The 17,903-nt window shown below is 46.5% G+C and overlaps 1 protein-coding gene across 1 annotated transcript in view; it reads right to left on the reverse strand.

Annotated features, from left to right (window-relative positions):
- KCNK17 (potassium two pore domain channel subfamily K member 17) overlaps positions 1-17,524 on the reverse strand; it is a 40,659-nt gene extending 23,135 nt beyond the window's left edge. Inside the window, exon 1 of the mRNA XM_043511612.1 lies at positions 17,265-17,524. Within this exon, the coding sequence (XP_043367547.1) occupies positions 17,265-17,492 (228 nt within the window). The 5' untranslated portion in view covers positions 17,493-17,524. The remainder of the gene's footprint in view (positions 1-17,264) is intronic.
- Positions 17,525-17,903: the final 379 nt, after the last annotated feature.

The raw sequence follows: 17,903 nt of genomic DNA on the forward strand, positions 1-17,903 counted from the left end.
TACAAGAAGAATTTTAATACAAGAAAAGGTAAAAAGAATCACCTCTGTAAAATCAGGATGGTAAATACCTTACAGGGTAATTAGATTCAAAACACAGAGAATCCCTCTAGGCAAAACCTTAAGTTACAAGAAAGACACAAAGACAAGGATATTCATTCTATTCAGCACAGTCTAATTTCTCAGCCATTTAAAGAAATCATAATCTAACGCATCTCTAGCTAGATTACTTACAAAGTTCTAAGACTCCATTCCTGTTCTGTCCCCAGCAAAAGCATCACACAGACAGATCCTTTGTTTCTCCCTCCATCCAGCTTTGAAAGTCTCTTGTCTCCTCATTGGTCATTGTGGTCAGGTGCCAGTGAAGTTATCCTAGCTTCTTAACCCTTTACAGGTGAAAGGATTTTTCCTCTGGCCAGGAGGGATTTTAAAGGTATTTACCCATCCCTTTATATTTACGACAACATGCCACTCCGGTATGCCCCGTTGTACTGGTCCCAACCTGCTGTCCCATTCATTGGGTAGACCTGAAAATCCAAAACATTTCTGCTAGAATATTTGGTTATTCAAATGGCAGGAGTTTGTGACTGCCCTTAAAACTACAGGCGAAAGTGGTATGTTTACTTTGTAGCCAACGTGTAGGATTCTTGTAGGATAGAGATCAGGATATAGGAAGTTTTCTATCCAGATGCAGCCAGAGTTCATTGTAATAAGACAATATTTATTTAATAAGATTGATTTATTGGTATCTGCATATAAAACATAGGGACAAGGAGAACAGAAATTAGAAATAACCTTACCCAATATCCACATAAACAGATATTCTACAGATTTAAGGAAAAAAGCCCAGAGCTTTGGCTAAGGATTCCTGTTGCCCTCACTTAGAACAGGCATTTATCAGATAGCTTTGTCAAGACCTGACACGTTTAAGATCAACTAATAGATATGAGTGTTCTGCCTCCAGTTATTCAGAGTCAAAGGCTGGTCCAAGAACTCAAATGGTTGACATCAGTCAGGCCCAGTCAATACCATCAAACGCTTGAGGGTGAGTTACTTGTAGAACACTTGAAATAAATACGGAGACAAGGTGGGTGAGGTAATATCTTTTATTGAACCAACTTCCGTTGATGATAGAGACAAGCTTTTGAGCCACACAGAGCTCTTCTTCTTTGAAAGCTTGTCTCTCTCACCGACAGACGTTGGCCCAATAAAAGATATTACCTCACCCACCTTTTCTCTCTCATATCCTGGGCACAGACACAGCTACAACTAAACTGCATGAAATAAAGACACTCAGTCACGAAATTGCTGTGCTTGGACGTGATATTTTGAAAGCTTGGAAAGGTCACATGTGTAAGTCAAAGGACAATATCAATCAAAAGAGGAAGTACAAGGAGAAAGCAGAATCTTAGTGGTTAAACCAAAAGACAAAGTCAGATATAGATTCTGCTCCCGTCTCTCCTGAGCGACTTGCTGTGTGACCCCAGGGAAGTCTTTTCACTTCTCTGTGCCTCATGTTCCCCACTAGTAGCAACGGGATAAGAATCTTTCCCTAGCTCCTAGGGAAACGTTAATGTTTGTAAGTTGCTCTAAGCTCCTCAGACTGACAGCTCTGTAGAAGTGCACAGTGATTATGGTTTCAGAGTAGCAGCCGTGTTAGTCTGTATTCGCAAAAAGAAAAGGAGTACTTGTGGCATCTTAGAGACTAACAAATTTATTTGAGCACAAACTTTCGTGAGCTACAGCGGAATGCATCCAATGAAGTGAGCTGTAGCTCACAAAAGCTTGTGCTCAAATATATTTGTTAGTCTCTAAGGTGCCACAAGTACTCCTTTTCTTTTAGTGATTATGGTAAAATTCATCCAGGGGATCTTTTGGATTTCCGTACCCTGACGTATCAAAATGTAACTTTATTTAGAAGTTGGCTTTCTCCTCATCATCTAGCCTCATCTGTTTCTGCGTGGCACCATCTGTGATGCAAACCCCACTTTTACATACTCTTATGAAACCTAGCATGATGTCCCAATCCGGTTCTCTCAGATGAGGAAGGTGCAGGCGTGGCTTTCACAGTCAAATTGCTTTATCTAAAAGCAGCTTTCTGTCCCGTTGCCTTCCTGGCCTCACAAACATCACATTGCCCAGCAGCACAAGCTATGCCCTGTGAGGTGCGTGACCCTGGGAAGGACCTGCATCCATTTCGCTCAGCCTTGCAGCCAGAAATTTGCAAAGGGAACTGGTGCCCTTGGCAGCAGTGGCGCTCCATGCAGTTGGTTCATCAAAGCCAGCTGTATTTCAAATCTTTATTTCCTGATACCAGTCACTGCCCGATCTTGTGCCTCCTTCCACACATCACGGTCCACAGCATCACCTCCTTTAACTCCAGCCCACTGGCAGCTCATGGAGGGGTGGTAGTGTTCCTTAGCGCTCGCTCACTTAAAGAATACTTGGAGGGTATAGCCCCCATTTCTCTTCCCAATCAACACTAATGAGCACAGCCCGTTGTCTCTTACTGCTTAAGCTTCCAAACAAAGCAGCATTCTGGCCTCCTGTCCCAGCACAGCCACCTCCACTGCTCCAGTCTGACTTTCAGCTTGTCACACTTCTTAGAGTACCTCTACACTGCAGAGGGTACCTGGATCCAGGTGCCCAGGCAAGCATACCTGAGCTTCCCAAGCCACCTGTGAGTGTCCATATTGCAGAGCCACATACAATCCATACCTGTGTGTAGCTGTATCCACACTGGCACTGTAGTTACCTGGGTTTGGTGCAGGGATTTTGAGGGGGGCGGATGGGGAAGTATCCCAGAGCTCCTTAATTTGAATCTCTTAAGAAATTGTTTTGATGAAGTGTGTTATAGCAGAATTTCTCTATCCTTCCCAGTCCCCCATGTGGAAGTGTTCTTAGCCTGCCGACACATTTAGTGGAGGCACTTCCAGCTCTGCACATTTTTCACTTCCGTGTCCTCCAGCCGGTGCCACACCAGGGGTCCAGCACAGGTGGATGAGCTGTTCCTGTTGGTGCTGAATTGTTATCTCAGCAGGATAAAAGTAGAGGGTATGGGAGATGGTGGAGGGCATTTCCGCAGCCGTTTCTGACCTTTGGAAAGCGGTAGTGGATCTTGAAGCTGAAACATGCTGGATGCTGACATAGCAGAGCAGAGACACATGCTGCAGCAGTTGCAGGGTATTTCCCATATGCAGACCAGCACTTCTGGTGTAGGACAACTAGAACAGAATGGTGGGATCACATCATCATGCAGTTCTGGGGGGACCATCAGAAGCTGCAAAACTCCTGCATGAGGAAGGCCACCTTCATAGCATTGTGTGAGGTGCTTGCCCTGATCCTACAGTGCCGGGACACACAGCTGAGGGAGTCCAGAACAAGACTGCTATAGCCATCTAGATGCTGGCTACCCCAAACTGCAACAAGTTGGCAACTCCCTCGTTTGGGGTTGACAAGTCAACTGTTGGTGACGAGGTTTCTGAGGCGGTTTCTGAGGCAGTTTTTGCTGTAGTTTCCCCACGAGTGATGGACACTGCTTAGACATCTGAAACAGCAGCTGAAGTTGAAAGAATGGGGTTCACACGCTGCACTGCACCATCAATGGCACTCATGTGCCCATAGTTTGCTCTCCACAAGGAGCACATGAAGATGTCAACTGCAAAAGCTACCACTCAAGTGTTGTGCTGGGGTGGGCCGACTGCAAAAGCAAGTTCATGAACACGTGTGGGATTCACTCGCAAGGCGCATGATGCCAGAGCGCTGAGGAGATCTGGCTTTTACCCACTTAGACAAGTAGGGACTTTATTCCCACTAAATAACATGGTTAACAACAAGGGTGTCTGTGCCTACTGTTATTTTAGGAGACCCCACTGACCATCTACTGCCCTGATATTTGAGCACTCAGCAGAACATTTAATTACACACATAGTGATTGTGGGATAGTGGTAGACTGTGAATGTGACCAGTGGGAGGCAAGATGGCTCTGCATACAGAACTGTCTGGATGCCAGTGTGGCCAATGCCACCCGTATGATCGAGACATGCTGTGCCCTGACCCATGCCTGCGAGGATAAGGGTGAAAATCTTGGCCAAGAGTGAGCTCAAGCCACTGCTAGTTTGCAGGCCTGGTACAGGCAGCCACAAAGTGCATGTGGGACTGGGTGCAGGTGAGCAAGGGAAATAAGGGTTACCTTCTGTGCCCACACTCTAGCACCACAGGGTGACAGGCATGGGGGAATGGGATATTGTGTACTGCTGTGGTACACATCCGTTTGTTTGCTATTGGTTTTCTGTGATTATAAGGCTGTTGGGTACTTTATTAATACCTTTGGATACAACTTCCTGTCTCTTTCTTCTTTCCCAAGCACTCACATACCAAAGTACTGTACAACCAAAAGAAAAAGTATTAAAATAAATACTGATTTGAAAAGCAATTCAGGCATCCCAGCTACCTGGAAACAAACAACAGTGAAAATAAAAACAGTGCAAGAGTATGCAAACCTGTGCCATTAAATGAAGTGCAAGCACTGCAGTCTCACTAGTAGCGGAACTGGGTGTCAGAGGTGTATCTGTTCTCCTTTTCCCCAATTGTACAGGCATATAGTGAACAGGGAACATCTGCGTCTACCAGGTCATGGAGTGGTTCATAATCTATCCAACTCTTGAATTGCCCAATGGCTGTACTGGCTACAGGATGTGGTAGCATGGAGGAGGGTCTGCCCATGTTGGTGCTGGTGCTGGAGCTGGTGCAGGAACTGGGTGCTGCAGGCTAGTAGCCACCAGGGTGAGCAGCTGCTCAAACATCTCCTTCCGCTGTGCTCGGACGTGCTAAATCATCCTCCAGTCATGCCAGAGGTAGTATGCGAACATTCTCTCCTCCTCCTCTGCTTCCTGCCTCTTCCTTTCCATATCCTGCTCCTCTTTCCCTCTCCGATTGGCCTGGTGTGTGACCCATGTCCAAAGTCATGATGCATTTCATAGAATCATAGAAATGAAAGGCTGAAGGGACCTCAAGAGTCCAGCCCCCTACACCTGGCAGGAACAAGTATATCCAGACCATTCATGTAGTGGGTCACCCCAGAGCCTTTTCCTTTTCCCAAGCTGGTTCAGGGTCCTCTCCCCAAGCTTGGGTGGCTGCCTCAGTTCAGCAGAGGTGGAAGGTCCTGCCAAGGAAAGGAATGAGGATACTTTTTGTGCATGGAAAGGAAGAGGAGAATTCCCCCGTTTATGTTCTGTGTCATGGCAAGACAACAGTTTGATACTTTTATCTACTTGGAATGACTTTATTTCACCGCTACACCTCAGCCAGTTCAGAAGCTCCTGCAAGCCAGGTTACCAGCCCACATAAACACTATGGTAAGAATTCCAGATTTAATGCATTAAAAAGAATAGGATTTTTTTTGGATCTGGGATGTATGTCTGTGGGACGTGACTAGGGACCTGCTATTACTATTGCTTTTAACATTATTCCAGGCCAAGGAATCCTTAGAGGATGTTAATCAGCTGGAGTTCCCTGAATAGGAGAGAGAGCAATTTCTCCAGGCCAATGGAGGAATTCTCTCTATCTCCGCAAAGAAAATTTTACATCATCCGCTGAACGAAAAGAAGTGAAGAGGCCTTATAAGCTACCAAGAGAGATGTTGGAAGTTTGTCCTACCCGGGAATCTCACTGATCGTCTTGAGTTTATCCTGTATGAAAAATTCTCAAGCATCACCAGCCAGGAGCGGGGGGAAATTCAGGTGAACATTAGAAGGATGGTGAATCAGGATGCAGAGGCCTGCTAACAGCAGAACTGTTCCCCTGACTCTGGCCTGGAAAGTGTGCTACAAATGGGAGCACCGGAAGGCCAAGTACTGCTGCACCAAGGAACTTTTTCAACTTAATACAGCCACTGGGATTTATAATCCAGGATGTCTGGGCCAATGCTTACAATGCTGGTATCGCTATAATTCTACAATACGCTACTTGTGTGACAGAATTACTAAACTGTATATGCTGACATATGCACTTCTGCTTACTAAACGTGTAATCCCATCTTTTGATATATATTTTAAATAATCAGCGTAAATTTAGTAAGAATGACTCACTAGTTGCATGTTTAATTGTTTCCCCCCTAACTTGACTCCATCTTGGATCACACGTGGTGGTTGGGGGCTTAGGGTGGAGGAAGGGGGCCAGGACAATGGCATGGCTTTTGCCCTCAGCTGAAGTTAAGGCCAGCCTCTAGCACATAATATCCTTCATAGCAATAATTTTATTGGCCATCACCCAGAAATCCCTCCCATTCAGGGTGCAATTTCCCCCATAATAACAACAAAGATTGTAAGGCGGCGGCCACTTACCCAACTGTGGCTCCGGCTCCCGGTCTAATGCCACTTCCTCTCCAGGCTGTTCCTTGGGACAGTCCCCAAACAGGTCTTCGGAATATAGTCCCAAGACATCTCACATCTGTGTGGCCTACTCTGGAGCTGGTCCAGCACCGTGCTCTGTTTCTGCTCTTCCACCTCCTCTGCCACTGAGGCCTTCTCCGGTGTTATCCCGGTCCTCTCTGCCTCCAGTATAAAAATCATACCAGCCCCGCTCAAAAGCCTGTCGTGCACAACTGGGGGCTCTGTACACCAGGTGAGGGCGAACACCTGATCCAAATCCTTGTAGCAGACAAAGTTTCCAGTACCTTTGTATTGCAGGTAGGCACTCTTTAGGATTTTAATGCACTTCCAACACTGGGCAGCCATATGCTGCACTCATACCAGAGGTTAACCAGAAACCTGGTGGGTCCTCTGTCCAGCAAGTATATACTGGGATGGCATCTTATAGGGTTGTCTGGCTGAGGTCAGCTGCATATTGCAGAAACAGAGCAGGCTGCATGGAATGAAGAGTTAAACACTGACCAGTGGATATAAACCAGGTAGCGTCTGGTGCACCGGAGGCAAGTGGGAAATGAGTTGGTAGAAGATCCGTAAAATACAGGTCTGGGGAACCATGGGATGACACTGGAGGACTGTCAAAAGCCAAGTTCCACTACCCAGGCGTTAGATACATCCTCACTGCAAAGTGGAAAGGTCAGAGCCCACCTTAAAGTGAAACCTGGACTATAACCTATACCTGCAGCAGGGCAAGCAAACCTGGCTTCAAAGCATATATAAATCTGAGCATAAGGGTTTTGTGTGAGGAAGGCTGAGGTCCATTGGACTAAAAACTTGGAGGCAGCCCGGGATAAGCCTTCAGTGTAGAAATATCCCTAGACTGCCCTTCCACAGAGGATTAATGACTTGGTCTTCATTCAGCCTTTGAGACTGAGCCCAGGCCTATACTACAAACTTTTGCCAGCCAAGCTATGCTGGTCAGGGATGTGATGAGTATGATCCCTGACAACATAGCTGTGCTAGCAAAAGCCCCTAGTGTAGACACAGCTATACCGGCAAAAAAGTCCTTTTGCTAACAGAGCTGATTTTGTTTGGGGAACTGATCAAAGCTGTGCCAGCAAAAGAGTTCTGTAGAATCACAGAATATCAGGGTTGGAAGGGACCTCAGGAGATCATCTAGTCCAACCCCCTGCTCAAAGCAGGACCAATCCCCAATTTTTGCCCCAAATCCCTAAATGGCCCCCTCAAGGATTAAACTCACAACCCTGGGTTTAGCAAGCCAATGCTCAAACCACTGAGCTATCCCTCCCCTCCAGTAGAAGCTGCATCTCCATTTCGGGGGTTTGCGGATGTAGCTATGCTGGCAAACCCTTAGCGTAGACAAAGCCCTAGTGTAGACCTGGACTATGGAGCACAATTTCTCCATGAGATTTCCAAGTAAGAAGCTGGTGTCTCCAGTGCTCTCTTCTTTCCTTTCTGGTGGTTGCTGTACAACCCCTGCCACACACACACATACTCCTTCAGCTATCAAGGTCTTCTAGGTTCCAACCCTGATTGCTCCTCTTGTCTTCATCTCTCTTTCGGCACATCTACACTGCACAAATCCTATTGCGGTGTGTAGAGTACATGCACTACATGCTCCACAGCATGGGTAGAAATAGGAGTGTAGACAGTGAGGCACGGCTTAGGCAAGGAGAGTAAAGACATGTCAGAACCCTGGGGGTATGTGCCCTACATGGCTCTCTACAGGCCCAAGCAGTGCCTCCCCCATCTGCACTGCTATTTTTAGCAGCATAGTGTCCTGCTGCTTCCCTGCTGTCAGAGCCTTTCCCCATCCCAGGGAAAGACTACAGCTGTGGGGAAAGGTTCTGGGGACAGCAAAAGGCTCCAGCAGCATCCCGCTGCAGGGAAAGACTCTGGCAGCAGGGAAAGGCTTTGGCGGTGGATGCGGAGAGGCAATGGGGAAAGACTCTGGTGGAGGGGGCAACAGGGGACATTGCTCTCCCTGCTGCCTTCCCCCTGTAGGAGCCTGTCACTGACATGTATAGCGCAGTATATAGGATGCAGTGTATATATATATATATATATATATATATATATATATATATATAGCGCAGTATAGGATGCAGCTTGCTTTTCATGGCAGTGTGTGGCTACACATACCCTACACACTGCCACCAGTGGTGAGCAGTGTAGACGTAGCCTATGTATTTCTTAGTGCTAACTTCAGCCTAGGTTATCATTTCTGAGCACACAGCAACAGCCAATTCTACAGCTCCCTCCGCTCACCCCTTAGGCTCTCTTGTCATTTGTGTGCGGCTCAATCATCAGTTTTCAGCTTCACTACAACTTCCTATTGCTGAGAGCTACAAAGAGTCTTTACAGGCCATCTTGGATTCTGTTTTCCCTCTCTCTGAGCCCTTAAGTTCGCTCCCGAAGACAGAATTACTTAGTTGTCATCTAGGGCTCTTCATCTGTAGACCTCAAAATGCGATACAAAGGAGAGTACGTATAATGATCTCCCAGTTTCATAAATTCATAGAGTTTAAGGCAAGAAGTTGGCTTTCACACCTTCACCTTCTCCAGGAAACCGAGACTATGGTGACTGTTTACCTGGTCTCAGAAACTCCCATTCTTTCCCCAATTATCAGTGTGGGAGAGAGGCATTTCAAAGGCAGAGGACCTCTGATAAGGGATTAATTAAACTTTAAATGAGTTTCTCTCTGTTATATACTGGAAATTCTTAAGATTAATATGTACAATTGCACAGTTCTTACAGGATAACAGGAACAATCAGACGACATTGATAAGGTTCACGCTCTTCTCAGATTAGGAAGACAAAGGTTAAATAGCTTCAAAACAAAAAAAGCTCTATAGGTCACCCCACTGTTATTTATTGGCACACAGCTCCAGTTCTTGGCTGGAGGAGGCCCTGTATTTGAATTCTGACTAAAGCAGAGAAAATGTGGGATGGATTAGAAATTGAGTAGGAAACAGCTGCTGCCTCAAATTAGTACCACTGAAGAAACCAAGACCTGATTAACTGACTTTCCTAGTAGCTTCTTTCCCACACCTGGAATAGCATACATTAGGCCTAGTCTACACTAGAAAATGTTTGCCAGTGTGGCTATATGGATGTACCTATGGCAGCAAACCCTCCTAGTGGCGCTGGTCATACTGGGGGGGAAAAAAGTGATTTGGCAGGTATAGTTTAAACCAGTTCCCTGAACAAAAAAGCATTGATATGCCAGTAGAACTGTTTCTACACAAGGGCTTTTGACCAGACCTTGGTGTACTTGCACAGAGTCTCTGTCTCAGGGGCGGGACCATCCACCAGAAAAAAAAACAAAAAACAAATCTAAGCAGTGCTGCAACCCCATGCAGCAGGTCACAATGCTACTCAATCAAGTTTGGCCCAGCTGCCCCTCTCTCATGACAGAGGAGTGGCCGTGCCTAACCGGAGTGGTGAGGGGCCATGTGAGTGCAGGGCGGGAGATGAGAGTGAGCAGAGCTGCGCAGCTGAGATCAGGAGGAGCTGCCCTAGCCTGGGAGGGGAGGGGAGCGCTGAGTCAGGAGGTGGACGAGGGGCTAGGGGTGAGTGGGGAGTTTTGCGGGGCTGTGGACTGAGTGGTTAGGGGTGAGTGGAGGATGTTGGGAGCCAGTGGGATTGGGGGCTGGGATGGTAGGATTGGGGGCCAGGATGGTGGAGGTGAGTTGAGGATATTGGGGGGCTATGGCCACTGTGACGGAGGTGCTGGGGCCGGTGAGTGGGACGTCAATCAGGGCTGCTGGGATGCATGGTAGGGGGGCTGTCAGGATAAGCAGGGGCTAGTGGAGGGTTGCTGGGGTATGTGTGGGGTGGGAGGGGCATTCTGGGGTCTATCTATCTACCTATCAGCTCACCAACTTCCCAGCTGCCACTCCTGTGCGCATGGCTAGTTCCACAGGTGAAGCATGACACACACCACGGGATGCTGTCGTGGTCTCCTCAGTCCTCCTCCTAGCAGTGAGAGCCAATGGGCCAGAGCAGTGAACTAGGCCCAGGCCACCACTGTAGACCAGAACAGAGCCACCACTGCCTGGGCTCACAGTCTGACCCCTGTTCCCAGCCCAGCGGGACAGGAGCAGAGCCACACTGCCTGGGATCAGCGTGGGGTGGGCTCGCTCTCATTGCTGCCCCCACCAGACCTCCTCTCTGCACCAGGCCGGGGTAGAGCCAGGCCCAGCTGCAACAAACAACATTTTCACCTTCTACCAAGGCAGTTTGTGCTGCTACTGCAGACAGAGCTTACACAGCCTGGAAAACCGTGCAGTCCCCTGACTCCAGGGCCATCTGCTCTGGCCAGTGGAACTGTTCCTAGGTCTGATAGGTGGGAGTAACCCCAGAGTTCCTGTGCCTGAATAGAGCTGAATAAGCCCTGCTGTAAGGAACAGCATTTGTTTATTTTTCAGAACAGATCAGTCGGGTCGGATCAGAGCTGATCACTTTTGTGGCGTCAGTATGAAAACAGGAAGGGAGATAAGTTTTCTTCCAGTTTTACTTTCTGAAAGTGGGATGCAGAGTTGCCACCAGCCACCAGTGAGAGGGACTGATGTCCTTCACAGCTGCTTAAAGACAATATAGAGATGGTAGGCCAGATTTTGACATGGATTAATGCCTTTTTCCAGGGTGTTTGCGGAAGCCACACCTAAACAAGGCCCTTGCTCAATAAACCATCTTGGGACATTAATTCCCATCCTGCCTCTGACCTGTCTTTTGTTGGACAAGTTCTTGTGAAAGTAGTGATGAGCCAACCCTTGCTTGTTACACTAATTCATTTAATCCCCATAGTTGGATTCAGATCTGAGTCCAGAACCAAGGCTGCAATATCATCTGTGGTGGCCGATCTTGTAGTTAGACGTCAGCATAAGCGGTTTCCATGCTTACTCAGTTAGAGTAATCAGCAGCTTTTAATACCACTGACCACAAGGTACAACCTAACTCATACGTAGGATCTTATGGGCAAGAAGAAGTAGCCCACAATGAGTCTGCTCCTTCTTTTCAGAAAGGTCCCACAAGGCTGTGCTAGGCAATTGCTTGTCCTCCCTGAGGGACTTTATAGGTAGATTTCCCACACATTTTTACTTCACCATATTTCTCTTAAAGGTATACAGGAGGCCCCCAGAGCAGAATTCCAGGTGCACTAGGCTGCATTCTCATTAATGTATAAATAATTCTCACTACTAATGAGCTTTTTAATGAACAGCTTCATTACTCTCCCAGTGGCAGATCAGATAGGGATCTGGATGAAAGTGAATTGGCTGTAGCTCAGCCCAGAGAAGAAAGGGATGCTTGTTACTAAGAAGGAAGCATTGGAGGAATGGGCAGAGGTGGTGCTTGCACCAGCTACTGAGTCTACGACTGCCTTTTCCAAACTCCCTTTCATAGATCCACAGTGCTCCAGTCTGGTGAGATTCAAGGAACAAGGCAAGATGTATTTATTTTATTTATGTCTTCTTTGATTTTCTCCTTCTTTATCATGGTTTGTACAATTAACATGCTTCAAATAACATGGTGCTGCAGCAATGCTGGGGTCTAGACAGGCCAATCCAATAAATACAGGAAACAGCTGCAGTAAGGTATTAGGGATACATTGTATGACATGAGAGGGGTGGAGGAGCAAAGAGATGGGGGAGGGGGAGAAAAGGGAATCATCCTAGTGACCCCACTAGGAAATCATACATTTACATTGGAGCAAGGCTCCAAACAAGAAAGCTGCAGGCCCCATGGCTGGGATTCCGATTCATAGATTCCAAGGCCAGAAAGGACCATTGTGATCATCTAATCTGATCTCCTCTATAGCATAGGCCATAGAACTTCCCCAAAATAATTCCTAGATCCTATCTTTCAGAAAAACATCCATTTTGATTTTAAAAATTGCCAGTGCCAACACAACCCTTGGTAAATTGGTCCAATGGTTAATTACTCTGAGTGTTAAAAATGTACAACTTATTTCCAGTCTTAACTTGTCTAGCTTCAACTTCCAGCCATTAGATCACGTTATATCTTTCCCTACTAGACTGAAGAGCCCATTATTAAATATTTGTTCCCTAGGTAGGTACTTATAGACTGCAATCAAGTCACCCTTTAACCTTTTTGTTAAGCTAAATAGATTGAGCACCTTCAGTCTATCACTGAACGGTTTCTAATTGTTTAATCATTCTTGCGGTTCTTCTCTGAACCTCTCCAATTTATCAACATCCTTCTTGTACTGTGGACACTAGAACTGGACACAGTATTCCAGCAGTGGTCACACCAGTGCTAAATACAGAGGTAAAATAATCTCTCTGCTCCTACTTAAGATTCCCCTGTTTATGCACCCAAAGATCACCTTAATTCTTTTGACCTCGGTGTCACAATGGGAGCTCACATTCAGCGGATTATCCACGACAAGCCCCAAATCTTTTTCAGAGTCACTTCTTCCCAGGACAGAGTTCTCCATCCTCTAAGTATGGCCTACATTCTTTGTTCCTAGGTGTAGACATTTACACTGAGCCACATTAAAATGCATATTGTTTGCTTGCACCCAGTTTACCAAACGATCCAGATCAGCCTGTATTAGTGACGTGCCTTTTCACTATTTACCACTCCACAATTTTTGTGTCATCTGCAAAATTCATCAGTGATTTTATGTTTTCTTCCAGGTCAGCAGGTTTAAAATAAAAGGAAGTTCTTCACTCAGCGCACAGTCAACCTGTGGAACTCCTTGCCTGAGGAAGTTGTGAAGGCTAGGACTATAACAGGTTTTAAAAGAGAACTGGATAAATTCATGGAGGTTAAGTCCATTAATGACTATTAGCCAGGATGGGTAAGGAATGGTGTCCCTAGCCTCTGTTTGTCTGAGGGTGGAGATGGATGGCAGGAGAGAGATCACAAAATCATTACCAGTTAGGTTCACTCCCTCTGGGGCACCTAACATTGGCCACTGTCGGTAGACAGATACTGGTCTGGATAGACCTTTGGTCTGACCCAGTATGGCCATTCTTATGTTCTTATGTCATTGATAAATATGTTAAATAGTGTAGGGCTAAGAACTGATCACTGCAGGAACTCACTAGTAACACACCCACTCAATGACAATTATATTTTGAGACCTATCGGTTAGCCAGTTTTAAATCCATTTAATGTGCACCATATTCATTTTATATCATTCTAGTTTTTTAATCAAAATATTGTGTGGTACCAAGTCAAACGCCTGACAGAAGTCTAAGTATATTACATATTCCAGGGACTCTGAAGAAGTTCAACAACTGTAGCTGCAGCGGAATCCGCAATCCTGGCATACATTACAGCAAAGGGAGTGAGAGAGTCTGGAGAACCAGTTCAGCTCAGGCAGAGCAACGCATCCAGCCTACATGGGCGAACAGCCGCTGAGGGAAAGATTTTGTTATGCACCATAAATGAAAGAAGGTTTGTTTCAGGTGTTCTCAAAGCTGGAAAGAAAACTAGGCTTCTTCAAAGTTCAGGATGCTTAGATCTGGGGCCTCGGTTTGAATGGCTCTCTACAGAAACCTTCCTCTTAGCTATAATGATTTGTCCCACTCTTTAATCATTAAAAATGTATGTCTGATCCGTGTGTGTGTGATTGGCGTGGTGGGTAGTTGGATGTGCATATGGAACAACTTTAGATCAGAAATAGACAACTGTGGGAGAGGAAAGGGTGGGGTCCAGGATTCTGATATATTAGACCCACAAACACAACCCAGCTTTATTGCACCAGTGCTTGTCTTGTGCTGAGAAATGTAGTGCAAAAGAAGGGAGAAAAGTAGTCTGACCAGATTGGAAAAGGTGGTGAATATACTTTCAACAGAATGAAAACAATCAAGGGGACCAGAAAGCAACTAATAGTTTATATAACACCAGTCTTAGCCACCTAAGACATCCTCTCCTGATTACAGAGCCTTTCTCATCTGTCTGAATCCATCAACCAAAGTTGTTTCTATCTATTGGCTGATTGGTGATTTGTGCAACATGAGCATAGTTTGACCCTGATCACGTGAGCAAGACTCGACACCAGACAAGTATCTGAGAAAGCAGATTCTCTGCATCACCTCACTACACTTGTCCACCTGGTGTCCTGTGTACAGCAATGGCCAATCCCTGATGCCTCAGAGGAAGGTGAAACTCCCATGTATCCCTGTCAAGAATACATCTGGCCAATTGTGAATAGGGGTCTGGAAGGAATTTCACAACCCCTGACCCCTGCAGGTCATGAAGTTTGGTTATGGGCATTGTCTTAATGCAGAGCTGCAAGTGTTATGAGCATGGAAAGGGCAATGTAGAGCTTCCTGTTCTCTCCATGGCACATGGAGAAAGGGATGAACAGTTGGATTCATAGATTCACAGCCTCCTAGGCCAGAGGGGACCACCATGACCAACAACCCCAACCTCCCCACATCTCTCTGCTGCCCTTGGCTGTAAGCTTCTGGGAGAAATTCATCTGATCTCACCTTAAAGACTACAAGCAATGGTGAGTCCACCACCTCCCCTGATGAGCTGTTCCAGTGTTGCTGCTTCTTCCTGCTACAAAATTGCATCTCATTTCAAGGTTGAATTTATCTAACTTCAAATTACAGCCATTGGATATCGTTATATCTTAATCAGTAAGATTGAAAAGTCCCCTCCCTATCAGCTACCTTTTCCATGTCAATCCTCACAATCTCTGCTAAGACTCTTAACAAAGCTCAATTGTGATGGTGGTTTTTTTGCACAGATGAAACAAAAATGCAAAGATTTACCCAAGCCCCACTGGGGTCAGGTAGGATAGCACTACCATCCAAACCACCACGAGCATTTAGTTTGGCAAAACCCAAGTCACCTATCTGAAACAGAGATGGGCCCAAACAAGAACCACTTATCCAGTCTCTCGCACCCTCCTGAACCAGAGATGATTAGATTAAGTGGGCCTCGCATCCAAATCACTCCTGGGCTGGATTTTGGGTTTTCCAAACCAATACCTGTCTGATGCGGAGGTTCTGCAAAACCAAAACTGCCCCTGTTTTGCCCATCTCTTTTGTACATGTGTGGCCCCTAGGGGTTTCAGCAAGAATACATTTGCCCTATTTGGGCATTGCACAGTTGTCATGGAAATATCCTCAGCACCATTTACATGCATGTTTTTTGTACTGGGTTGTTTGACACTTGTTCTTTCAAATAATGAATAGAAAACCGGAAAAAAATTATACTGGTGGAAGATGCCAATTAAACTTTCTGCAAAGAAGTTTCGTATTAATTATTATACAACTATTATCACTGATAAGATAATGTAGGCTGTAATGCATTCTGATTCACTGCTAAATGAAGCAATACAACCTGCAATTAACCCTTAGAAAACTGCCCAGGCTGTTATAATGAAAAATTCTACCACTGTCTCTATTCTACCAAGCCAGATGGCTTAAAGACTGACAGTTTACTCAGGATAAATGAGGGGAGAAAGATATTTAGGAATTTTCATAATAAAGAAAATACAGCCAGAGATACCTGGAGAATAGACATGTTAAAAACAATTGCAGAAAAATTACTGTAACAGAATGGCTAAATTTAAACATACTGGGGAAAATAAATGTTAATAAAGATTGAGGCAGCCCCACAATTCAAAGATTGCTCCTAAAAGTGCCACTGGAAATGTCAAAACATCTACTTTATTAATAACAATATTTTCAGCAGTCAGAAGCAAATGGGGGGGGGGAGCAAAATTAAGTAAAATGACACACCAGTCTAAGAAAAGGAGGGATGAAATGGTTACATTTTAAGAGACATAAAATGACTTAAATATGACAGACTCTGTACAGGTATAAAATGGAATACAGTTGCCTTGATGATTTGGAGAATACATAGGATATTACTAGCACTGGAGAGGTCTGCCTAATTCATGTGCAGATTTACAGATCTAGGGTCCAGCTGATAGCTTGTGGAACGCGACTGAAATCAATGGGGGTACACCATTGGTGTACACCCTAAGGACACACCATCCATCACAGGAATCCAGCGCTATCTGTAACACAGGTAGGGACAAGTTCCCAGGTGAGGAGTGGGGGTGTGTGACATACACATGGGTAAGCAGATGGAAGGTGGGGAAAGGTACACATTGAAGCAGAAGGTGTGATTCACATCCGTTTAGTCCCACAGAGTCAAGTACATGGCTAAACAAAACTGCCCCCTGCCAGGCCCTGCAGCCTTTAAGGCAGGAGTAGTCAATAGACAGACTATGGGCCAAATCCAGACAGCCAAACACTTTCGAACAGACCCTGAAATCTTTTTATTTATTTATGATCATTATTGTTATTGCGGTGTGAAACACGTTTCACTGGAGTCTGGACCCTGAGCAAGACATTTGGACCTTGACCAAAAATAAATGACTACCCTTACTTGAAGGGCTAATTGCTCAGCAAAGCCAAACAGGCAGCAGGAGGCTATGGAAAAGAGGACACAGAAGCAGCTTTCCAAGAAAGGCCGATTGATAAGAAAGCATCTGAGGGAAGAGCCTGCATCCTAACCAGGCGCCTGCCAGCCAAGGGATGGACACGCTGATCTCTTCAAGCAGCGATGAAGTGAGCTGTAGCTCAGGAAAGCTTATGCTCAAATCAATTTGTTAGTCTCTAAGGTGCCCCAAGTCCTCCTTTTCTTTTTTCAAGCAGAGAGAGTGCCAAAGAGTGGCGGCTGTATCTGGTGTGTGCCACCCATGCGTTGGTGCTGCTCCTGCAGGAGCTCCCCCAGGGAAGGGGAACCACTCCCTCAACACCTCCCCCAGCTGCCCCCTACTCCTCAGCGACCACGTGCCCACCCAGGGGCTATGGCTGGGGCGGGGATCGCCAGACCCTCTGCCCCCGTCTCCCCGCGGGGAGTCCCCAGCCCCCTACCTGGATGAGGCGCTCCAGGGCCGGCCCCTCCAGGCACGTGTAATTGCCCAGCAGCTCCCGCTTGTCCTGCAGCAGCTCCTGCGCCGACTGGTGGCCGGCGGGGCCCTCCAGCACCCAGGACGCCGCGCTGCCCAGCAGCAGGTAGCCCACGTAGGCCAGCAGCAGCAGCAGGGTCCCGGGCAGCCGCCGGCGCCGCCCGGCCACGGCCTCCCCCTGCGCCCTGCACATCGCGCCGCGCCTCCCCGGACGCCGGACGAGCACCGGCCCGGCCCGGAGGTCTGGCCTCTCAGACTTTCTGGTGCCCTCTGTGCCTTGTTGCCCTCAACCAGTCATTTTCTTCATGGTTCTCCATCCTTGTCCTACAGTATGTTCTGCAGAACCAGTATGTTTAATGTGCCTCCCATCTGACTATTCCTGACCACCAATCTTGTTACTTCACCGATAGTCCCCTAGCAGTGCCCACCTATCCAGGTCTTTCTGTGCTTGGTTCCTTACCTCTGCTCTATTTGTTGGCCAATCTAGTGTCATCCACAAGCCTGGAGCTCCTAGTAGTGAAACCTTCCTCTGAGTTCTTTATACTTGGGAATGAAACCAACAGGCCCCATGCCACTTTCTGAGGAACTCCACTCATCATCATCT

The sequence above is a fragment of the Dermochelys coriacea genome, chromosome 3, assembly GCF_009764565.3.
Source record: "Dermochelys coriacea isolate rDerCor1 chromosome 3, rDerCor1.pri.v4, whole genome shotgun sequence".
Classification (NCBI taxonomy): Eukaryota; Metazoa; Chordata; order Testudines; family Dermochelyidae; genus Dermochelys; species Dermochelys coriacea.